This window comes from Mirounga angustirostris, unplaced genomic scaffold (assembly GCF_029215605.1).
Source record: "Mirounga angustirostris isolate CCGP_5_RB_7025 unplaced genomic scaffold, mMirAng1.0.hap1 SCAF_11, whole genome shotgun sequence".
Classification (NCBI taxonomy): Eukaryota; Metazoa; Chordata; class Mammalia; order Carnivora; family Phocidae; genus Mirounga; species Mirounga angustirostris.
In genome coordinates this window covers 39,152,142-39,176,867 of record NW_026991719.1, presented here as the reverse complement: position 1 = coordinate 39,176,867, position 24,726 = coordinate 39,152,142, and the positions used below count along the sequence as shown (strand labels likewise).

Here is a 24,726-nt window from a genome sequence, read left to right as displayed (position 1 = left end):
TGCAGCTTAGGAGTTGGCCAGAGACCTGGCAGGAACTTTTACACGTATTTGGGGGGCTCCTTCTCTATGGCTTTCTCCTTGATAGGACCCTACCCCCAAATCCCAGCGACTCTGGAAGCCCCAAACTGTTTCCTTTACCCAGCAAGACTGCACGGCAGCTTGGAAAATGCCCTCAGGGCAAAAGATAGCGTGACTATGGAGCTTGGTTCATGTGTATTCTTTTTCTCAAGAACCATGGATCTGGGGTGCCTGGGTGGCTCAGTCGGTGAAGCATCTGCCTTCCGCTCAGGTCATGATCCTGGGGTCCTGGGATGGAGTCCCATGCCAGGCTCCCTGCTCAGCGGGGAGTCTGCTTCTCCCTCTGTCCCTCCCCTCTGCTCATGTGCTCACTCGCTCTCTCTCTCTCTCCTTTTCTCTCTCACACAAAAATAAATAAAATATTTATTAAATATTTAAAAAAAGGAACCAAGCCTAGCATGGGAGTCGGAGGAGAACCCGACTTAATAACACACTTACAGCAGATCAGAATACATGGCATTGGTTTTCGTTCTTTTGGCTTTTGCCAAAGCAGACAGGGTGCTGCTTGAGGGCAGGGACTGCTTCTTAGTCATCTATGTCTTCCCTCATCCATGTCTGCCATGGAGTAGACACCTCACAAATGTTTGGGAGATGAAGGAGTGATAGAATGAGTGAATGGATGGGACATCATTCATCACTCACTGTTCATGGCTTCCGGGTGACTCTCAACCCCCACCAGGGCTGACTCCCTGGGCTAACTCCAGAGGCCATGGGATTTCAGAGTCTCAGAAAGTCCTGACTTTCCCCAAGAGAACATCTTTACTGGCTTGACTCAGTATCATGGTTCCTACTCCTTGGAATAGGACTCTTGATACCAGAAACGTCTAACGGATTCAAGTGAGGAGGGATGGTGACATGGTAATCCATTAACACTCTCCAAGGCTTGATCTCAACACCGTTATCTTGGAAAAGAGACAACTAAGGCATTTTGACCCAGGGCAGCAAGGGAGAAGTTGATGGGGAGCCTCTTGCTCAGGAGAATTAAAAGTGGTTCCTCCGGGGGGGTCCCCTGATAAGTTGGACCAAGCACCTTTGAGGACTCTACTCCAAAGGGAAGGTGAGACAACAAAAGACCAATTGGCCTTCCATCACTGTTTCTCCCAGGGTCCGCAGTGCCTCCCTACCAAGAGGTTCCAGGAAGGTCAGTGGTCCGGGGTGACCATGCATCTAGGGCCCCCAAAATGGCACTGGATGTTGTGGAGACCTGCACACTGTCCCTGAGATTCAGCAGGTGCTCGTTTACACGTGGCACTTTCCAGTTCTGGGGACAAGACAGCGGACAACATGTATGCTTTTGGTAGGGAAGGGAGTTCCGAAAACATAAGTGACTTTTTTGCTTTAACCAACAGATATAGCTACCTTCTAGTATTTTGAGATCGGCGTCTTCTTTTCAGCCTAAAATGACTGTCCTTTCCTAGGGTTCTGGGTCTAAGGGACTCTGTATGTGAAGCTACCTGATTTTTATATGGCCAGATGGCTACAGTGATGTGTGAACAGTCACGGGGCTCACCCCGTTCTTAACACTCATTGTTCTTGGGTCCATCTGATCTCTCTGTCCTCCCTGAAGTCCTGCCCTTGGCCCAGTGGCCAATCATCTACGGCCTCCCCTTTTAGTTGTCTGTTTAAACTTAATACCTCAAGTGCTTGCGGCCCTGGAGGCCATCAGGTTGCCTGAGCATATTTTCCCACAGGAGGTCCCCGTGACAGATCCCCTTCCCTCTCCCTACACCTCTTGCACAGGGAACTCTTCCAACCAAGTCCTTCGACACAGCACCCTCAGCACTTCCCCGCCCATTGGAAGGGGACAGGGCACCACTTCTGGCATGCTTCAGAGAGCCCTGTCACCTGTATCCCTTGGCCCCACCTCTGCTTTCCCAGACACATCCTCAGCCCGGCCACCTGCCACCACCCTCCTCACCCCCCAAAACCAGGTCTTTCCCTTCCCGTTCAATTTTTAAATTTTATTTTTTTTAAGATTTTTATTTATTTATTTGAGAGAGAGAGAGACCATGCATGAGTGAGGGGAGAGGCAGAGGGAGAAACAGACTCCTCGCTCAACAGGGAGCCTGATGTGGGACTTGATCCCAGGACCCTGGGATCATGACCTGAGCCGAAGGCAGACGCTTCACCAACTGTGCCACCCAGGCACCCCTAAATTTTATTTTTAATCATCAAGGTAACATATATTCATTATAAAAATGTTTAAAGTATATATATTTTAAAATCCATAAGGAAGTGGGGGGGGAATCACTTAGAACCCACCCCCCCAGAGGCAACCACTGTGAATACATTGGAGTTCTTCCTTCTTGTCTTTTTTCTAGTCATATTAACTTAATTACAAAGAAGTCGAAGAAGTTGAATAAGTTGAAAAATGATAAGAATAATCTTTAAATATATGGAAAATGCAATATATGGAATGTTGCACGTTCTTCTGTAACTTAATATGGTATCACATACTCTCGCTGGTATTAATGAAGAGAAAAGTCGCCATGAGACACACAAAGAAAGACCAAGATGTTGGGGTGGCTTTGTAACGCGTCACCTTGGCCTGGCTGACTGGAATTTCCCAGAATTCCCCTCCCTGTTAGCTTCCATTTCCAGTGGGCTACAGAAAGATTTCTCTGGGAGTTTTGGAAGGCAGAAGGGAAACCGTGACCACTTTGTAGCTCACACACAGTGTCCCCTCTACTGGCTCCCCTTGCTGGGGTGAGGTCAGTTGTGTGAGGTCAAATCCCCGTTTTTTTTAAAAAGAAGAGAAAACAACCTAGTGTTTCTGCTTCTCTGACTGAACCCTGAGGGATAGGGTTGGTACAACCTCGACAGAAGCAGAAGCCTGGCAGCCCCTCCCCCACGCAAGCACAAGGCTAGTTGGAAGCTTTTCCTGACAATCGGGGTTCTGTCTGAGCTTCCTGGACCACAGGACCTTTGCACAGCAGAAGCCACTGAGCTCCTACAGAAGTTTCTGCAAGCTTGCACGCACAAGTGAGTTGTCAGAAGCACTCGGCGTCCTGTCTTCTGATTTAAAAAGAAAGGTGGGGGTGGGGAACCCAGCAGCCCATAAAACGAAATGGCCCAGTGGAGAATTATGACCAGCCTTGGCATACCTGAATCAAAATGACAGACCATGAAATAATGTGTTTTCGTCTGCATCAGCTGCCCCGTCCGTCCCAACTATCAGCTAAATTGCCTGCCACAAAGATTATTTCATCTGCCACAGTGGAAAATCGTTGAGCAGCTCACAAATTCCACAGTGGCAAAGCCTGGGGCCCCAGAGTGGGGGAAGATGGAGGATGAGAGGGAAGAGAGAAAGAGAGACTCCAATGGGAGGACGAAACTAGCCACCACTCCCATAGGCAGGGTCATCCAAGATATTGGCTACCCCATGGAAGAGGGGGCCACGACTGCCACCGAGCGAGCCTCTGGCTGCCGAAGGTTTGACAGCAAGGAGCATAGGGAGGCAAGGAAAGGAGGAGGCCCGACCACAACCTCTGCACCACAGATACCAGGAGGGACACTGTGGGGAATTCAGCGCCAGGGGTTACCTACAACACCACAAATGACGCACGTCTTCTAAAAGGAAACAATTGCTTGTAACTTATTCAGGGATCAGAAGTTGCAGGGATCAGAAACCACCTCGGAACAGTTAAAGTGAAAAGGGGGGGTTCGTTGTGCCAGAAATACATCCATCGGGACCTCATGGAAACTAGGAAGTTCCAAGGCGCCTACTCAGCCCATCTCTGCCTCCGGGGGCCGCATTGTTTCTCATCTCTGTTTTCTTTTGGTTGTCTGCTCCATCACCTTCTCGGCAAACTGGATCTCCCTATGTGGTCATGTTCCCTGCTCCTCCCCAACGTGACAGGACATTACCGTTCCCAGACCCACCACCGGCCGCTTGGCTCAGCCTCCCAGGAGCTGGGGGTTGGAGCAGACACCCAAAGTAAGTGCGCTCTGGCACATCCATCTATCTGTGACCAAGGATGTGCTTGCTAAGGACCTCCTGGGTGCCCGCCCAGGACTGGGAGCTGAGGAGGTTACAGAAGTGTTGGTGTTCAGCATCCCTGTCCACGAGCATGTGAGAACTGAGGCACGATGGGGCCTGAGGACCAGACTCCAGGACAAGGAAGAAAACGAGGGCTTGCTTAGGTCGGGAAAGCTGCTTAGAGGACTTGTGATCTGACCCGGGAGGGGAAGGATGGGCTGGGGGAAATGTCCCTGGCAGATCTTCCAGAGAATAAAAGAAACTCGTGCCAGGCAAAGATGCGGAATAAGGTGTGAATGTGGAAAGTAGTTAAATGTCAAGTCCATGATCACGGTGTGCGTCCGCAGCAGTGGGTGGCATTGCATCAGCAGGACTGGGAGGCAGCAAGTGTTGACGTTCATTCTGTAGGACAGCGGTTTTCAACCTTGAGTCTGCGTCAGAATCTTCCGGAGGGCTCGTTAACAGAGGCAGAGCTGGGCCCCAGCTCCGGAGGTTCTGATGCAGCAGGTCTGGCGCAGGGACCGAGAATTTGCGTTTCTAAAAGACAAGTGACGTGAGGACAGGGGATCTTTCCACAAATGGGTCAAAAAGTAGTAGGTAGGGTGCATGGACAAGGGTCCATAGTGGGGTCGGGGAGGCTGGGTAGCAAAAGTAAGGCAGGGCCATACACACACAACAGCAGCTGGGGAAGAAAGTAGCCGGGGCCGGGGGGGGAGTGGAGGGCAGGGTAGGGCACATCCAAGAGGTACAGCAACCACTACAGGCCAGACGATGCCCAGGGTTCCTGGGGAAGCGAGGACGCCTGGCATCCAGGTCCTGCCCATGAGGCCCGGGACTACGGGGGAGAGAAAACCAACAGAATCCCTGCCCGAGGACGGGATGTCACCCAGAGTTGGAGGCCCTGTTTTACATGGAAACCAGAGCTCTGTCAGAGCCTGGCCATCCTGTGCCAGGGAAACACCGCGCCCTGCCCCGTGCCACCAAACCTGTTTCGTTTGTTTTTGTTTTTTTAAGATTTTATTTATTTTTATTTGAGAGAGAGAATGAGAGAGAGGGAGTACATGAGAGGGGGGAGGGTCAGAGGGAGAAGCAGACTCCCCACTGAGCAGGGAGCCCGATGCGGGACTCGATCCCCGGACTCCAGGATCATGACCTGAGCCGAAGGCAGTCGCTTAACCAACTGAGCCACCCAGGCGCCCCTGTTTCATTTTTTTAATTGAATGTTGTGTTCACGTCAACACAACCTTCCCGGGGAGGTTATCCGCTTGGAGGGGATCCAAAGCAAACTCCAAATTCTGCACCTGCTCTCGGCTCATTTTCGGTCTCTGCTTCTACTCTTCCAAGCCCAACTCGCCATCAGTGACTGACCTGTAAGGAACCAGAATTGATAAGCCCAGGCAAACAGTAGCAGAGAGAAACTTCCTAAGGGGGGAAGGGGCCGATGACAAATCCACCGTATCATGGATGATGAGGGCACCAGCTACTGTACCAAGTTCCCTCCCTTCTCCAGTGCCAGTAACAGTGGCTGAGGATGCACTGTGCCTGTAAAGGGACGTGACTGAGAATGATGAGGACATTTTTAGATGTCAAAACTTTTTATTATTTATTTATATATTTTTAAAGTAGGTTCCACGCCCAGCGAGGACCCCAGCGTGGGGCTTGAACTCCCACCCCTGAGATCAAGACCTGAGCTGAGATCAAGAGTCGGATGCTTAACTGACTTGAGCACCCAGGCGCCCCTAGATGTCTAAACTTTTTGAATCATCCAAACGGTTTCTCTCAAATAGTCGTTGTGGCGGCCAGCACTTGCAGAACGAAAAGTTAACAAACCAAGAACCTTTGCGCGGTGTCCGGGTTCCAGATGAGAAAAACAATCAGAAAGCATCTCAGTAAAAGTGGGAGGGGGGGATTCTGGGGGGATTCTGTCTACTGGAGTAGGAAAGAACTGTGAGCTCTTTCTCATAATAACAAAAACCAAATAGGTTTTCCTGGTTTTGAATACAATGCAGCTTGAGGAAACATTCTGTAACTTTCGACTTCATTACCCAGAACAAACCGGCACAGTGAATCATCATTGTCTTAATTACGACACACTTATTAACTCTGATACATAATCAACCTAAACCCTGAGTCGCAAGCATACTTAACAACCAAATCATGTAAAAGGTGTTCGGCTGTGTAACCAGAAAGTCAACTCAGAGGTTTATTAGCACTCGAACTTTCTCTTTTTCTCCCTGGGTGCTAGGAGAGCTGGGTAACAGTAAATTCACTAAGAGTAAAAACTCATTTGTTGGCGAGTTCCCTCAGCCCTCCAAACTGAGCCAGTCAGGGCAATCTTCTCGCTGGAAAAGCTGACTTCCCATCTTTTTTTTTTTTTTTTTTCCCCTGGTATCACTGCATCCCCACATATAACGATGGTAGCCTCTGGGGGCAGTAACAGGAGCTCTTAGTCACTTTCACACCGTACAGTTCCATATCGTTTGAATGTCTGACATTGAACGTGCACGGGATGGCCGACTTTGGAAGCCTCCTTCCTCCCAGTGCGTGGAAAAAAGTGCCCCGGTTGCATTCTATATCTGTGGCCTAATCCATTGATGGGGAAGACGGTGGTGACCCTGGAAAAGGTTAAAAGGGGAAATAAATGGGGGCGCCTGGGTGGCTCAGTCGGTGAAGCATGTGCCTTCGGCTCAGGTCGTGATCTCAGAGTCCTGGGATCAAGCCCCGCATTGGGCTCCCTGCTCAGCGAGGAGTCTACTTCTCCCTCTCTCTCTGCCCTCCCACCCCTCCCTCGTGCTCTCTCTCGCTCATGAATAAATAAAATCTTAAAAGGTGGGGTGAGGAATAAGTAAATAAATTAATCAATTTTTTAAAAGGGGGTAAAATGACTTGAGTTAGCACATCTGCTGTCTTTAGCATGTGTCATAATTTGTGAACATGAAATAATGTCCGTTTGCCTTATTTTTATGTTCTGTAAAGCCTTAGAAGAACAGATTCTGAGAAGTGAAAACTAATTCTCATTTCAACGTGAAGCTCTCCACTGGTCAGTTGACCGTGTCCTTGGAAAGAGAGGTCAGAGTCCTGAATCCAGCTGTGCCTTTAGCCATCTTTATGACCTCCGATTGCTGACTTCCAATCTTTAAAAAGGAAAGCCATCCTTCTTGCCTTAGATTTTCTTCCTGAGAGTAGTTAGTGTTCTTTCTTCTACACATTTATTTCCATCAGAGCAAGTGTTCAGATATGTTCAGTCATGGTAAATCTTTGTCTTCCGAGTCATATTTGCTTTTGGGAAACAGCCCAAAGTCATCCAGACCCAGGTGGGACGATTAATATGGGAAATGAGCTTGGGGCTAGGATGGCTATAAGGCACACACCGTCTTCCTGAGTCCTCCTGCCATTCCTGTGAGGTAGAAGAGGCGCCATAATCTCCTCTTACAGAGAAGGAGACTGAGTCCCAGTCGGGCCAAGATTCCAATCCAAACCCATTGCCCTTCCCTCGTGCCTCAGTGAGGATGCTTTTCTGTGGGTTGGTGGGCTGCTTGGCTTCCCCGGGGGCAAGGAGCAAAGATTCAGCGAACCCACTCTCTGGAAAAGGAGTTTGTGGTAAGGCCATCCCTGGCCTAAAACTGGGTCTGGAAGCTCGTGGGACCTGAGGCAACTCACATCCAGCAGCCATGCATCTAGCACTCAGCCAGTGTCTCGTGGGCTCCCAATCACCCTGGCTCATGGCACCCATGCTTCTTTCCACAGCTCTGCCCCATTCCCCCCTTTCTCAGATGGATCCCAAATCTAAATTCCAAAAGGAAGTCAGAAAAATTGGCTTAACTCTTCACTGATACCCCATTCGCACCAGGCACCCCCAATCCCATCAAAGATGGCCTCACCCTGTTTGCCTAAGCATGCGGCCATGGAAGGGGAGGCTTCAGCTAGACAGGGACATAGGGCCTGGAGAGTACCATGGCTGTTTAGAAAGTGCATCTATAATGTGGCAGTGATGACTCTTATACTGAGGACAATGATGGTGACAATAATTTGTGCCATTTATCGAATGCAAAGCCTTTTGCATGCGTGTTCTGTGAGGCTTGTAAATTGGCTCGGCGCTCAGTTCTCAAAGACATAGTGGGACAGGCAGTAGTACGGAATCTAAACAACTTCTCTAGTCTTTCTGCTGTGTGAAAATGGACAACTCAGCAGCGTGACTTCTGGCACTGTTTCCTGGCCAAAATAACCAAAGGGGCAATCCTAGTAACTTCCTGACCCAACATCATAAGAAGTATAAAAATAGAGGCATCTAAGGGCACCTGGGTGGCTCAGTGGGTTAAGCGTCTGCCTTTGGCTCAGGTCATGATCCCGGGGTCCTGAGATCAAGTCCCGCATTGGGTTCCCTGCTAAGTGGGGAGCCTGCTTCTCCCTCTCCCTCTGCCTGTTGTTCCCCCCGCTTGTGCTCTCTCTCTCTCTCTTAAATAAATAAACAAAATCTTTTTTAAAAAATGGAAGCATCTAGGAGTCCAGTTCTCCTTCTGGTCCTGTCGCCCTGGGTTACAGCTTGAGGCTAATGGCCAGTCTGAGTCAGTATACAGCCCTTGGACACTCGATGCCTTTCCAGCTGCAGCGTGGCACCCTGGCAGCCCCGATTCCTCCTCCAGCTCAGGCTCTCCTGGTTCTCTGGAAGAGGAAAGCAGAGCAGGTCTGAGATGGGACTGCAGGGCTCAGCAACCCATCCCTCCTCCAAGCATCTGATTCCCTCCTGAGAGATTGACTCAGTTGGGTTTTGAAGGTTGTTCGAGCTTCCAGAGCACCCTTATTACAGCACGCACAGCCCCCTTTGAAGGGTAGCTCTTCGGGCTTTTATCAACCAAAACTTTCTGGGCAAAGGTCCCAACTGTCTGAGGAGTGACAGGGAAGTGCTTGTCTACCAGATGTCCACATTCTGCCATCAAGAGTGCGAGATCGTTTTTATCTGTATCCCAAATAAAGAAAGAACTCTGCCTTGGAACTTCTTCCAAAGCTCCCAAGATAAGAACGCTGAAACACAGTTGGTCCCCTCATCCCACACTCCCACCTACCTGATAACAAGAACGACCCAGGACACTTGTCAAAAATGCAGAACCCTAGGCCCTCACTGGACCTATCTATTCAGAATTTCTAGATGGGGCCTAGGGCTCTGTATTTTTATAGCACTCTGAAGCCTTCGTTTGTTGGTCAAGTTTAGGACATGCTACCCTACCCTGAAATCACCAATGTCATTTCTGATGCCCTACTGAGATTTGGGTATGAATGCAGGCTTGGGTATCAATAAGCATCATGATCTTTAACGAGTCACTTCCCTTTCCTAGTTCTTACCTTAGTATGGCTTATCTGGAAAATGGGAGCATTTTGCCAGATGGCGTGATGGTACAGTCTACCATTTGCATTAGCCAGCATGGGCTATGAAAATTAATGTCATTGCATTTTCCACAAATTTTTTAAAAGATTTTTATTTATTTATTTATTTGAGAGAGGGAGAGCACAAGCGGGGAGGGGCAAGGGCAGAGGGAGAGGGAGAAGGAGACTTCCCACTGAGCAGGGAGCCCAACACGGGGCTGAATCCCAGGATCCTGAGATCATGACCTGAGCCTGAGCTGAAGGCAGATGCTTAACTGACTGAGCCACCCAGGAGCCCCAATTTTCCAAAAATTTTTGAAGTCCTTTTTTAGGCAATCACTAAATTTCTAGGATAGTCACCAGGCCAAGAGAGAAATAAAGGCTCAGAGTCCCTGTGTCTGTCGAGATAATGTCCGTGAAAAGGCTTGCCATGGGGCCTGACACTTAAAACTTTTATTTTTTTAATTTTTATTTATTTATTTTTTTAGATTTTATTTATTTATTTGAGAGAGAGAGACAGAGCACGAGCAAGGTGAGGGACAGAGGGAGAAGCAGCTGAGCAGGGAACCCAATGTGGGGCTCGATCCTGGGACTTTGGGATCATGACCTAAGCCAAAGGCAGACACCTGACCAACTGAGCCACTCAGGTGCCCCCAGTTAAAACTTATAGCAAGTGTCACTCTCCTTTCCTCAGCCATGTCATGCCAACCATGTTTTCCGATAGCGATCACTACAGAGGCTTCTGCAGCAAGCAGCTCCCCATGCCGTTGTCCCGAATTTACTGGGAATGGGCAGCGGGTGCACGACATTCTCTCATGGTTGGCGGTCAAACCCCAACTGAGACATGGTCCCCCTGCTGCCATCTTTCACTTCCGGTGGGAACCCTCAGGCTGGGCAGATCTCACCCATGGGATAGAACTTGAGAAGGAGCTGGGGCACTTCTGGCATGGTGCCTGGAGATCCATATAACTTTCAGTTGTGGTCTGCCTATGGATGAACTCTCTTATCTGTAGCTTCTAGAAAGGAATAACAAGCATAGCTCTTTTACTTCTTAAGTACCTCCAACAGAGTCACGAAATCGTTTGTCTAAACAATTTACCCCTGATGCTTCTGTTCTGGTAAGAACCCCTTACATGAGGACACTCTTGGTGGCTGATAATGTTTTTTTGAGCCAACACACTTGAAAATGTGGGTAAAAGCCAACCAAAGGTCAAACAACTCATCGGGGAAGTCACATCTTGCGTAGTCCGATTTCACTAGAAGCTTCAAAAGTGAAAGCAAACCTAGATTTTGATCTCGGTTGCTGTCATTTCCACAATGAACAAGTGCTTTTCTTTTAGTGCCAGTGTGTAATGTGTGTGTAACATATTAATATATTAAATACAATATTAATAATTTATTAATATTAATGTGATGTGTATTATTAACTAATATGATATAAATATTTTGTATAATCTCTAATTATATATAACAGAATATTTTATATGTGTGTGTATATATATACATACATATAAGCATATGTATGCTTAAGCATAAGCATACATATGAGCAGATTTACGTCAAGGAATTGGCTGATGCAATTATGGGGGCTGGCAAGTCCCAGATCCACAGGGCAGGCCGGTGAGTCGAGTCCCCTGGGCAGGAACTGATGCTACAATCCACAGGCAGAATTTCTTCCTCAGGGAAACCTTCGTTTTGCTCTTAAGGTCCTTCAACTGATTGGATCAGGCCCACCCACTTTATCGAGGACAATCTCCCTTCCTTTAAGTCAACTGACTGTAGATGTTAACCGCATCTACAGAATATTGTCATGGCAACCCCTGGATTGGTGTTTGATGGAATAACTGGGCACCATAGTTAACTCATGAAACACCATCACAGGGACATACCCAATAAATTTTATTGACTGATGTACAGACATTAAGGATTGTGGAGGAGAAGTGTGACTATCATCTCTGTACCCCGCTGCACAGAAGGCCCCTGTTAGGTGACTGTAGAGCAGAGCAAAAGCCCAGTCACTAGCCCCACACTGTGAAGACTTTGACGGGCTGGCTGGTTCCCTAAGGGATGGCACCAGACCGGAAAGAGAAGGATGAGGAATCCAGGCAAGAATGGGAGGGGTAGGGCAACAGTGGACCAGGGTTTGGTTGTCCTTTTGCCTCTCCTTGGAAGGTGCTGCTTTAGCCTGGTGGCCCATGTATGTGGAAGGGAGGAGTGATTTGGAAACTCCAGAGCAGTGGCGCATCCCCCAAAATGCTGTATTTTGCTTTGGAATGAGTCTTGATTTTATTGAAAAATGTTTGATTTCCCAATTCTGTTTGCCATTAGCCAATATAATTGTGGGCTTGCGCGTGGCCAGCGCACACTAAACAGAACTAGAGGGAGCCCCACTCTCTGAGGGGGACCCTGAGCAGCAGCTGCTGCCACTGTAAAGGGACTTGGGGTACAAGACAGTTTTCAAGCCTTTTCTGGCTGTAGTTCAAGAGGTGGCCCAGAATCTTCTCTACAAATATATCAGTTACTCATTGCTGTGTAACAAACCACTTCAAAATTTGGTGGCTTAAAACAACAACAATCATCAGTTTCGCTCATAAATATGCAATTTGGGCAGGGCTTAGAAGGGAAGGCTCACCAAGCTCCACGTGGCATCTGCTGACATGGCTCAATCCAGCACAAGAGGAGCCATTTCCAAGATGGCTCATTCACCTGGCTGGCAGGTCGGGGCTGGCTGTCAGCTAGGCACTCCCCTGGGGTGAAGGCTGGGGATCTTGTTTTCTCTCCATGTGGCCTGGGCTTCCTTACAGCATGGTGGCTGGGGATAGGAGAGAGTCAAGGAGAAGCTGAGTCACCTTTCATGGCCAAGGCTCAGAAGTCATGTAGCATCACTCCTATAAGTGTGCCAGTCACTAGACTTGAGTCACCAAGGCCAGTCCATATTCCAGGGAGGGGAATTAGACTTCACCCCTTGATGGGAGGAGTGTCAAAGACTTTGTGAACATGTTTTAAAACCACCTTATGGGGCGTCTGGGTGGCTCAGTTGGTTAAGCGTCTGCCTTCAGCTCAGGTAATGATCTCAGGGGCCTGGGATCAAACCCTGAGTCGGGCTTCTTGCTCAGCAGGGAGTCTGCTTCTCTCTCTCCCTCTGCCCTTCCACCCCCTCCCCGCCTTGCTGGTGCTTGCTCTCTCTCTCAAATAAATAAATAAAATCTTTAAAAAATTTTTAAAAAATAAAACCACCTTAGCAAATGATACCTCTGGTGGTACTTCCTCTGACACCTCCCTCTTTCTTGCCCCTCCTCCCCCATCCAGCCAGTCACCAAGGCTTATAAATTCTACCACCAACAAATATCTTCAAATCTTTTCATTCTCTCATCTCACACCTGGAGCCCTGCATCTTCCTGACTTTCCCGCCTCCACTCTTTCTTCCCGTGATATTTAGGATTAGGTTCATTTGCATATGACAAAAAATCCAAATAACAGTGGCTTAAACAAAATCAAAATATTCTTCTCTTTTACATAAAAGAAACTAATACATAGCTATCCAGGGCTGATGTAGTGGCTCTGTGATTCTCAGGGATCTGGGCTACTTTCATTTTGCTCCTCTACAAAGCCCTGATCCAGAATGGCTGCCTAAGCACCAGCCATCACTTCCACATTCCAGCCAGGGGAAAAAAAAAAAGAATGAAGAAGGATACACCCTCTCCCTTAAAAGATCTTTCCCAGAAATTTCTACTTATATTTCATTGACCAGTACCTAGTCACACTACCACACCTAGCTGCAAAAGAAGGTGAGAATGTAATCTTTATTCTGGGCAGCCGTATGCCTCACTAACATCCAGGAGTCCATAAATAGCAGTCTTGGACACCTCTGAATCCACACTTCATGCTACACCCAGAATCTTTTCCCTAAAATGCATATCTGAGTATATCCCTCCCCTGCTCAAGGCCTTCAGTGGCTCCCCATCGCTTCTGGATAAAATTAAAATTCCTTAAAATAACTCCAATGTTCCTGCTATCTGGGCTTCTTTTCTGTCAACCGTTACTAGCAATACTTCACCTTCAAAGATACTATCCTACTTGCAGTCCAGCATATTCTTTCTTATCTCAAGGTTAATGCAAGGTGTTCCCTCTGCATAGAATCCTCTCCCACCCTCTCTACAGGTTCACTCTATCCACACTTCAGGCCTCAGCCTGGACGTCACTGTCCTCCAAGAAGATTCGGAGGGGCCCATGGACATGTTTTCATTTCTTTTAGAATCAGAAGGAAAAAATGAACTCTTAGGTCCAAGGAAATGTTTGAATTCATCAATATTAATAGTACCTCCCTCACTAGGGTCTTGTAAGGAGTAAATGAAAGAATACACTACATGTGAGGGGCTTAGAACATCCTGTCGTATAGAAAGCTCTCAATAATGATCACCTATTATTATTGCTGTCATTATGGCCAATTAGTGTCCTACCTCTCCCAGAGGTTTTTTCACTTGAGAGTTGGCTCTCGCAGGAGAGAAGAGATTACTTACCTCCCCCAGTCCCCAGTGATTATCTGTAATGGTGGAATTTCAGGCTGCCTTGGAAAGACTATCAGAAGCAAAGAGATGGGGGTGCCTGGGTGGCTCAGTCAGTTAAGCGTCTGCCTTCAGCTTGGGTCGTGATCCCGGGGTCCTTGGATCAAGCCCGCATGGGGTTCCCTGCCAGAGGGGAGTCCCTCTCCCTCTGCTGCTCCCCCTGCTTGTGCTGTCTCTCTCTCTCTCTCTGTCAAATAAATAAATAAAATCTTTAAAAAGAAAAGAGAAAAAAGAAAAGCAAAGAGATGTTCTCCAAGCTTCAGATCATCTTCTCTGGTCCCCACCTGGGTAGCTTATGGGGCCGGGGGGGCGGGGTTGGGGCAGGTCCTATTACAGGGGAAACTGCATGGACATTGGAGTCGAAACAACTGGGTCCTATCTTAGCTCGGGCTACTCTAACAGAGTACCATAGACTAGGTGGGTTAAAGAACAGAAGACTATTTCTCACACTTCCGGAGGCTGGGAAGTTCAAGATCAAGGTGCCAGCCAATTGGCTCCCAGGGGAAGCTCTCTTCTGGGTTTGCAGACAGCTGCCTTCTCATTGTATCCTCACATGGTGCTCTCACGGCTCTTCTTAAAAGGGCACTAATCCCATCAGGAGGGATCTGCCCTCCTGGCCTAGTTAATTCCCAAAGGCCCCACCTCCTGATGCCATTGCACTGGGGATTAGGGTTTCAATATATGAATTGCGTTGGAGGGGGTGAGGTGTTGAGGAGGGGCAGGGGAACAAACATGCGGTCCACACCAGGTTCAAATCCTGAATCCACCCCTTACCTACAATCGGCAGACTTCCAATTCCTCGGTTGCAAAAGGAGGCTCATAATGGCACCTGCCTCGTGGGTTCCTGGGAGGATTAAATGAGAAATCACATGGGAAATCCGCAGCCCGCTGCATGGCATGTAGTGGGTTTGTCCCCTCTCCTCCCATCTATACACGTTCCCGAAGGCTGGAGTGCACATGAATTGGACACTCACAGACTCAGAGGTGCCAACATGGAATGTTCTTTAATTTTCTCTCCCTGAGCTCAACTCCTGTGCTCTCACCGCCCCCCGCCCCCCCTGCCGCCAGGCAGTAGGAAGTGGCATCTAAACACTGTCGGGTAACCCCGGTCACATTTCATCATGCCCAGTCACTTCAGGATTTGGACCAGCCCCCTCCGTCCCTGGGGAGCCCAGGGGTTCACTGGGTACCCAGATCATGGTAGTTCAACAAGCATCCACTCTGGCTTCTACCAGTCGGTTCCGGTCCTTGTCTGGGAGCAGAAGCCACAGTCCAGCTGGGACCCTGTGGTAGAGTGAGCAAGCAACTGTCTCGGGTTCCCAGTTTTAGCTCTGAAAGCTCCACGTTCCAGGAAACCCTCAGTCCCAAGCAGACAGGGATGGTTGAGCATCCTACCCTGGGAGCCTGCCCATGCCCTCATCAACCTCCAAGACTCTCAAGACTTCTCCCGGCTCCCAGTGGTGCTTGCAACCGTCCTGGGTTCTGGCTGGGGAGAGGGAGGGCTCCAGGCTGCTGGCCCTGCCAAGTGCCCGGGTGTCCGGGGCTCTGGAGACTGCCCCTCGCCACCTACCCCCACGGCTCACTCGGTCAGCACCTCCACTAGGCAGGCAGCCTGCAAACACCATCTACAGACACCTGGGGGCACACTTTCTGCCCTCGATCTTTCATCTTGGAAGCCAGGCTCTTAGAACTTGAAAATCCTCTTACCCGCAAAGCCGGACGGACTCTTGCGATCACTGCTATCATTGGCTATCACCACTATTCTCTGTGCTGGGAGTTTAAACTTTTTTTTTTAATTCAATTAGCCAAGGTATAGTACATCATTAGTTTTTGATGTAATGTTCGATGATTTAAACTTTTTTTAAGATTTATATATTTATTTGACAAAGAGAGAGACAGTGAGAGAGGGAACACAAGCAGGGGGAGTGTGAGAGGGAGAAGCAGGCTTCCCGCTGAGCAGGGAGCCCGATTCGGGGCCCGATCCCAGGACCCCGGGATCATGACCTGAGCCGAAGGCAGACGCTTAACCAAATGAGCCACCCAGGAGCCCCGAGTTTAAACTTTTTCCATTTAATAAGAGCAGATAGCATTTATTGAGTGCTTACTGCTGGCCAGGCACTGTTCTAGTATTTTCCACCTGTTAGCTTTTTTTTAATCCTCACGATCTCTTATTGTGCTGTTACCGGCCCCCTCTCCTTACAGTGTAACCCATAGTACAGAGAGACGCGTAAGGAACTTGTCCAAGGTCACACAGCTAGCTGCTTGGTGTGGCCCCGGAGCTGAATTCTGGCCACCTGGGCCCCAGGCCCCTAGTTTTAACTGTTTCTTTCCTTTTATTCATAGGTTGGGTTCATTGTGTTTGTTCAATGTGAAGAGAAAGGTACAGGGGTGGGGTGGAAGGTCGTGGAAAATAAACAGAGGTCCGTGCCTCCCAATTTTAGCCCAAGAAGAACAAAGTAGGGGCACTTGGGTGGCTCAGTCTGTTGAGAGGCTGCCTTTGGCTCAGGTTATGATCCCAGGGTCCCGGGATCGAGCCCCACGTCGGGCTCCCTGCTCAGCAGGGAGTCTGCTTTTCCCTCTCCCTCTGCCCTTCCTCCCACTGGTCGTGCTCTCTCTCTTGCTCTCTCGCTCTCGCTCTCTCTCTCAGGTGGGTAAATAAAATCTTAAAAAAAAAATCTGGAATGACACAAGTATGACCTCTACCACCACAAAAAAAAAAAAAACAAAAAACAAAGTGGCACATGGGAAGACGCTCAGGTGTGTTAGTGTCACAACTGTGGTGACATTGTCATGAAATGGTGGAAGGAATCTAAAGGTAGAGGCAGAGGGCTGATCTGATTAATTCAGCCTGAGACTGGCTCTCTGTGGAGAGGCGGAGTGGGGGTGCGATGGTGGTGGAGATGCAGGTGGTCCAACGTGTTGAGTGCATGCTGGGTGCGCCACCTGCCCAGTGCCCGCCTGCCCTGCCCCTAGGATGGCTCAGTCCGTTCCCCTTGGCCCTCGGGGTCTCTCCCCAGGACCCCAGCCCGCGCCCGCACAGCCCCTTACACCCCACCGTCCAGTAGTGCTCAGACTCCCCCTTCCTGACCTGGGGTCTCTCCCTGACAAGGCCCATCTTGTCCCCCAACCCTGGTGTCTCCCCCACCAGCAGAGCCTGCTTATGTCCCATCCTGATGGCTCCCCACGAGAGCTCAGCACCTTTTCCCCCGCTCCTGGGGTCTCTCCCACCCACCCCCTGCAGGGCCTGCCCAGCCCCTTCCTGCGCTGCCCGTCGCAGCGACTCCTGGACCGTGTGGTCCGGCGCTATGCTGAGGTGGCCGACGCCGGCAGCATCTTCATGGACCACTTCACTGACCGCGACAAGCTGCGTCTGCTCTACACCCTGGCTGTCAATGCTCATCCCATCCTCCTGCAGGTATGCAGTGACCCCCGGCCAGGGAGGGGCTTCATGTCGGGCTCCAAGGGGGCCAGCCCTGGGCTGAGCTCTCTTCCCCTTTACCCAGAGCCTTGGGGCCACCACCCGGAGATATGCCCTGCAGCCATACCTGGAAAGGAGAGAAAAACGGAAGTAGGGTAGATGCCCATCAGTAGGGGAATGGTCAAGTAAATGAGGGTGCACTAGAACCCGGGGATACACTGGTCAACGAGGCAGTCATGGTGGCCCCGATTTCCTTGCAGTTTCCAGTCCAGAGGTGGAGACAGACACTTAGCAAGTCAGCAAGCATCCGCAGAGCATGCGGAGCCCAATCATACCGATTTCCCCCAAATCCCAAGGGTCAGGACGCTCACGGTGTGGGCACAAAGGAAACTAGGAAGTGGGAGGAAGGAACGGAAAAAGGAGGAGGGCTAGAGAGAGGAGGGAGAAAGAGGAGGGAGAGGAGGAGCAGAAGGAGGAAGAGGAATGAGGGAAGGAGGAGAGAAAGGAGAGGGAGGGGAAAGAAAAGAGAAGGAAAGGAGAGGGAGAAGGTGCAAGTAGAGAAGGAAGATGCCACAACAAAAACACTTCATGTTTATTATCACATAATATTACATAATTATTAATTTCATCATTTCAATTTAATTTTAAATATAATTGTATACTGTTATTAATTATACATAATCAGTAATCATTGTTACATTGTTACATTACATATTTTAGTCTATATTACCTAATTGATATAAGTATATTTATATATATTTTATTTATTATTTATGATACATCTAATTATATGATGTTTATTATTATATATTATTTGTTATATATAATTATATATATAACCAATATATAATCATTATTATATATAGCATAATATGTAATATATTATATAATACGATATAATATATAAAATGATATATAATAATCATATAAGTTATAATATATATAATATATGATGTATATTCTATAATAATCATATACATTATATATGATTAATATAATATATTATTAATATAATTATATATTATATATAATATTATAATATATATTATATAATGCATAATATATAATAATTATATAATATATTATCATATATAACATATGTGATAATATATTAATAATCTATGTGGTTATTAATAATCTATATGATTATTAATATATTATATAGTTTATATATTATATATAGTTTATATGATTATATATGATATATAATAATAGACAATATAATATATTAATAATCATAATATAATGTGATATAATTAATATATTACTATATAACTTACTGTCTAATGCATATTTATTAATATATGAATAATTAATATATATTGATATATAATCAATGAGGTGCTCTTAGTTATTAAGCACCTACTGTGTACAGGGGTTTGTGTTGAATGGTTTTACATCACAACTCCACAACCCCACTGAAATATTATTATTGTCCCCTTTTCCAGATGAGGTAGGGGGTGCTCAGAGATGTGAGGTGACTTAACCACAGTCACTTAGCTAATGTCAGCAATGGGACCCAAACCCAGAGCTGTCTGACTGCAAGGTCCATATGCTAAAACCTGCCTAGTAACATTGGCATTTTAAATCCTAGAGAAGGAGAAGGAACTGCTGGTTGTCCCTCTCGGGGGTCTCCTTTTCCCAGCATCCTAACCTCAATGGTGGCAGCAGACTCCTGAGAGGCCTGGACCAGGTCCCTCCATCCACCCCTCGCCCCACCTGGGAAGAGCCTGGATCTTGTCACCCTTGTCCAACCCCGGGATGACCCCGCGGCTGCGTAGTTAGACTTCGCCAGGGGGCCCGCGACCTCCCTCCACAGCACTTAGTGGGAGAGGTCCCGGGTGGGCAGGGGAAGCAAGAAAAGGTTCTTCACAACCAGCGGGTGGGTTAAAATGGACAGAAGACTACAGAAAATTGTCCGAGAGGGGGAGAACTTCTTTTTTTTTTTTTAAAGAAGGAAAAGAAGAAAAAAAAAGTGGTATTTACAGTTTCTGTCATTTCTCCCTCGTTTAAAGAAACACCATTCCAGATACAACTGCTTCAATAAATAGTCAAGAAAAGAGCAGCCAGGATTCCCACCTTCCTTTTTCATCTCAGAAATCCACGAATGTGGTGCTCTTACCAGGACACCAAGGAGACCCCCCAGGACTGTATGCTTCCGGAGATCAGTGTTAAGCAGTCAGAAGGTTCCAGTCAGGCGGGGGGCAGGGGCAGGTGCAGCATCTGTGAGTAGGTAGTTACCCCGGCCAGGCAGATTCACCCAGAGCCAGTGCCATGGTTCCCCGGACTCGAGCCACCGAGGGCCACTGTCGTGATTTTTGTTCTTTCCCAGAACGTGTGCCTGCACTGTTATTTTTGAAAATATTTTCCTTTACATCGGCCTGAACTTGACCCTCTTGTTTCACCCCATGGCCTCCTCCTAGACAGGGCTGCCCGTGAAATCCCAAAAATGAGTCGCATTTTTTTTTTTTTTTTTGGATTCTTCAGCTCTTAAAATAAACATAGTCCCCTGAATCTGGAAGCCCATGGAAAATCGGCCCTCGCTTGGGGAACCTGTTGAAATGCATCCGCTGCATGGACATAGGGACTGACTTTTCTGAATGCCTTCATCCATCGACAATGGAACGAAAGGGTGGGGGGGGTCCCTGGTCCAAGAGGTCAGAATAGGCTGAGGGACACACGGCCGAGGCATCCGGAGACGGAGGGGGCCCGGTGAGGCTCATCCCTCTGGAGGCTCCTGGTGAGAGGCGGGGGCGAGTTGTTGTCTCTCATCCTCGAATACCTCCCCCTTCCTGCTCGGCAGATCTTCCCGGGCGCCGAGGGCTGGCCGCTGCCCAAGTACCTGGGCTCCTGCGGCCGACTGGCGGTCAGCACCAGCACCAGCCCGCTGCGGGACTTCTACGGCGCGGCCCCGGACCAGGCGGCCGACCTGGCCTACCAGCTCCTCGGTGTCCTCGAGTCCCTGAGGAGCAATGACTTGAACTACTTCTTCTACTTCACCCACGTCGACGCGGGCACGTTTGGCATCTTTAACAACGGGCATCTGTTCATCCGGGATGCCAGCGCCTTGGGCGTCATCGACAAGCAGGAAGGTACCCAGCATGGGCCTCACTGAGCAGCTGGTAGAGGGGAAGTCAGGGTGACAGGGGCCAGGGAGGGGTGACTGGGGTGGAGGCGGTCGCATCCTGGGGCCGTTCCGGTCTCCGTGTGTCACCGAAAGAGCAGCCCCAGTTCGTAAAATGTCCCTCTTCTCCTTTTGAGTCTGGGCTCCAACTCCCTCTCCAAAGGGGAACCGGACTTGACCTTGTCCATGGGGGCCTTCTGCCCCGCGGCCCCGCCTACATCCTTAGGGCGCTGCTGGTGTCCCAGGCCGTCTGTGTGGCACAGGCCCCACCTCCGGATCCGCCTCCTCGGAGCCTCTCTCTCCGATGCTTCTAGCCTTTATCTGAAACGTCCCTACCTGGCTGATGCCCTGGTCCACGGTGCCATCCGTCTGGGCACCTTTGCTTTTTCTAAACTTTCCAAATGAAAGAGCATGGCATCGAATGTGGTATATGAGTGAATCGGGTTTCTCCCCGCCCGCACAGGCTCAGCGAGCGTTCTAGAACTCTTTGAGCATCCCAGTCCCGAGCGGTGACCACATTTTCTGAGCCCAGTCACAGGACGGAGGCTTTTCTTCTCTGATCTCGGATTTTGCTGATATGAGAAGGCCTCCGAAGACTGACCAGTGAAACCGCACTGACTCATTTCCTGAGTTGCCTTTCTTAAGAAGAATCGAGTCAGAAGAAATGAGGCTGATGGCAGAATATTGGGGCGACGGAAACCACTGTGCTGGGCAGTCCCACTGGCCCCCACTGCATGCATATTCGGCACCACCTGCTCTTTCTGCTCTTTCTCCCAACGTTGTCCTCCACATGGGCGGATGAGACGGGTCCTAGGCATTTCCTGCATTCACTCCTTCCGCAATAATAACGGGAGAATCACAGTGTGGGGGTGAGCCCTACCATTCGAAGCCCAACCTCTGGCGGGGATCAGCGCATTTTCTATGCCGTGGCCTCCTCCTGCCATAGCACAGAGAGTCCCTCCCGTGTTGTCCTCAGCAGGGACCACTGTGCCCCCAAGCTCTAAATCTCCTGGTGACAGGAGATGCTAGGACACTGAACATTCATCCAGCAATTCTAATTAGTGGCGCTCCCCCCCTCCCGCCCCGCTCCACTCCCCTGCAAGGAGCACAGGTCGTAGGGTGTGTAATATTGTGCATCTCTCTTCTAGGCAGCCCGGCAGCCGCTGGGGCAGGAGAGAGTAAAGACATCTTCAGCTGCCTGCTTTCGGGCTGCCAGGCTGAGCTGCCCTCCTGCTACACCATCCCGGAGAAGCAGAGCTTGGTGCTCGTGTGTCGGCAGCTGCTACCTCGACTCCTCCTGGGGAAGTTCCCCTCCCCGGTGCAGGAGGAGATAGACAGGGCACTTGCCCAGTGTGGGGAGGGCGCCCACCCCGACCCCGAAGTGCTCAGGGCCGCCAGCCGGCTGAAGGACATCTTGAGGCCCCTGAGAACCTGTGACCCCAGATTCGCCTACCGCTACCCAGACTGCAAGTATAATGATAAGTTCTGAGCGGCTGGAGCCTTGCCGGCCTCCGGGGACAACGTCCCTGGCCCTCCCTTGCCCAGGCGGGTCGCTGCAAGGTTGAAAGAAGCAGCTCCGTCCTGGGACATTCAGAGAGAGGCACCTTCATTTCCCGGGAATGAAGGAACACTCTGACGACCAGAGGGGAGTCGTGCCGCACAGCACGGTTGCCCCTGCTGGCTACAGCGTCACGGAGAAGCCCCGGGCTGGGTCGGAGAAGACCCGACCGCAGACAGTCACTGGATCTCGCTGAGCCTCAGTGTCCTCTGTTCTCCACCAGACTCTTGAGTTACTGAAAGAAGACAGGGATGTGAAGGGCCAGGGACATGGGCAGGTGGTTACAGAGAGTGTTCCAGAAACACGCGCAGGCAGGACACATGGGACAGAGCCGTGGAGGTGGAGGCTGACATGGAGGGAAGGCAGGGGGAAGGTGAGGCCCCTGGCCAGGACCGTGTCGGGCTCAAACATGAGGGGCCCCCTTCTTGCTCCCTGGGCCCTCGCACTAGCCCTCCCGCCATGCTGCCCACACTGCCACGGAGTGAGGAGACGGCAGGCTAAAGAAACACGTGGATAGGTGCACAGTCTGGGTGCCTGGGGTCCCGGGTGCTCCTGTGAGGCACCTCGTGGCGTGAGAAGGAGCCCCGGCTGAGAACAGATGAGCAGTGGGCGGGGGGCCAATGTGTTCGTCCGGGACCTCTGAGAAGCAGGTGTCAGGACGAGGGTGAATTGGGCAAGGATCGTATTAAAGAAGATCGCTGCATAGGAGGGAAGAAGGCGGTGTTGCCAGTCTGAGCCCAAGGGAGGCAGAGAAGGTCAGCAGAGGCATTCTAAGAGTGGCATTGGTGCTATATCTAAAGGAAGGTTCCACAGGGCCCTGCTGCCCTCAGTCGTTGGCAGGGAAGAGCCTGTGGGAAGCGTGCCCTTGGCCTCCCCGCAGAGACGACGTTGAGAGCGCAGCACAGGGCCGGCGGCCAGCTCTGCTCCCTGGAGCCGGAGGCCCAAGCAGGACACGCCAGCTACAGCCGGGGCCCCAGGCCAGCTCTGTCCTCACCGCGGCCTGCAGTGTAGCAGTCGAAGGAGTCTGAGAATTTTCCTTGAACTCGGCCTTACGGGTCATTGCAACAGTATTTTTCAAGGTCAGCCAACAGAACGTATTCTATTCAACAGTGTGTTAGTTTGCTTTATACCTTTGAAATATTTAGTCACATGGTATGTGGGCCTCCATGTGGATTCTTACCCTGGCCCCTCAAGCCTTAGTGGGGGGCTCTTTGACCCTTTGTCCAGCCTCCCTGTCAGCCCTCTACCCTTAGGGACCTCCCAGTCGGCCTCCTCTCGTCTCCCTCTAAATCACCACCTTTAGGTCAGAATGCCTGACTTAACAGATGGGGAAACTGAGGCCCAGGAGGAAGAGCAACTTGCTGAGATGGTCCATGTTCCTCTTGCCTTCCCCTTCGGCTGCTGATTCGCACCCTGTCCTACCCAGTTTTGGCCCCTTCACTCACATTTAAAGATGGGCCAAGAAATGTCTTATTTCATTGTCCACCAGACTGCTTGCCTTGGGGGGGTTTGCCTTTTGACAGCTCCAGGCACTAACCCCTGGGGCAACCATGATAGCGAGGATGGCAGGCCAAGCTTCTGGAAGGGCAGGCCTGGGCTGCCTGAGAGTGTTGGAGACGGTGGCCTTCTGGCTCGGTCTGGAGGGGAGAGGATTGACCCAACCTGCAATATTCCCCAAGTCCAGTCTACAGTGATGGGTTCAAAGGCCAGGCCCAACCTTGAGGGAATGTGTCGTGTGCATCTGTACCCAGGGCTGAGGTTCAGACGGTTCCATTTCTCCACTTACCAAGTCCCACACATCATGTAAGATCCTGTCTGAGTCCTACCTTGACCCAGAGCTTTTCCTGACAGCCCGGCCCCCAGGGACCCCTTTTTGAATCCCCTCTCTGTACCCCTGAACCATAGGTCTGTGCCCATGTGAAGCTAATCCGAAGGGTATTCCGGAGAGATCTGTGTCCCACCCTCCCATCCGGCTGAGAGCAGCCTCCGGATGGCGGATGGCGGTGGTGAGGGCGCTTTGTGTTCTCCGCAGCAACCCAGCCGGGCACAGAGCAGGTGCTCGAAAAACAGTACACTCTTTAGGCCCTTTTGCTTGGCGTTTGTCACATACTATGTTCTCTAGACTCATGTGTCTCCCCAGAATTCCTCTCTAGAAATCCTAACCCCCAGGGTGATGGTATTAGGTGCTGGGGCCTTGGGGAGGTGATTGGCTCATGAGGGTGGAACTCTCATGGATGGGATCGGTGCCCTTCTAAAAGAGACCCCAGGGAGCCCCCTTGCCCTTCCTGCCACATGAGGACGCAGGAAGGAGATGGCCATCTATGCACCAGCAAGAGGGCTCTCTCCAGACACAGAACCTGCCAGCGCCTTGATCTCAGACTTCCCAGCCCCCCAGAACTGTGAGAAATAAATGTCTGTTGCCTGTCAGCCCCCCCGCCCCCGGGTCTATGGTATTTTGTTAAAGCCACCCAAACAGATGGAGACACGTTGCCGGCCATACGCAGGACAGAGCGGCTTCCCTGAGAGTTTTTAGCTACTGCCTTTTTGGCCTGCAGGACCAGCTCCCTAATTTGCGGGGCCTCATGCAAAATGAAAAAGTGGGGCCTCCTGTTATTAAGACTGGCCAGACAACAGAGCATGAAA

At 50.0% G+C, this 24,726-nt stretch overlaps 1 protein-coding gene across 1 annotated transcript in view; it reads left to right on the top strand.

The window, feature by feature from the left end:
• The window catches only part of DIPK2B (divergent protein kinase domain 2B), a 40,399-nt gene extending 17,161 nt beyond the window's left edge, over positions 1-23,238 (top strand). Inside the window, exons 3-5 of the mRNA XM_064573960.1 lie at positions 17,225-17,398; positions 20,205-20,493; positions 21,674-23,238. Coding sequence (XP_064430030.1) covers positions 17,225-17,398; positions 20,205-20,493; positions 21,674-22,014 — 804 coding nt within the window. The 3' untranslated portion in view covers positions 22,015-23,238. The remainder of the gene's footprint in view (positions 1-17,224; positions 17,399-20,204; positions 20,494-21,673) is intronic.
• Positions 23,239-24,726: the final 1,488 nt, after the last annotated feature.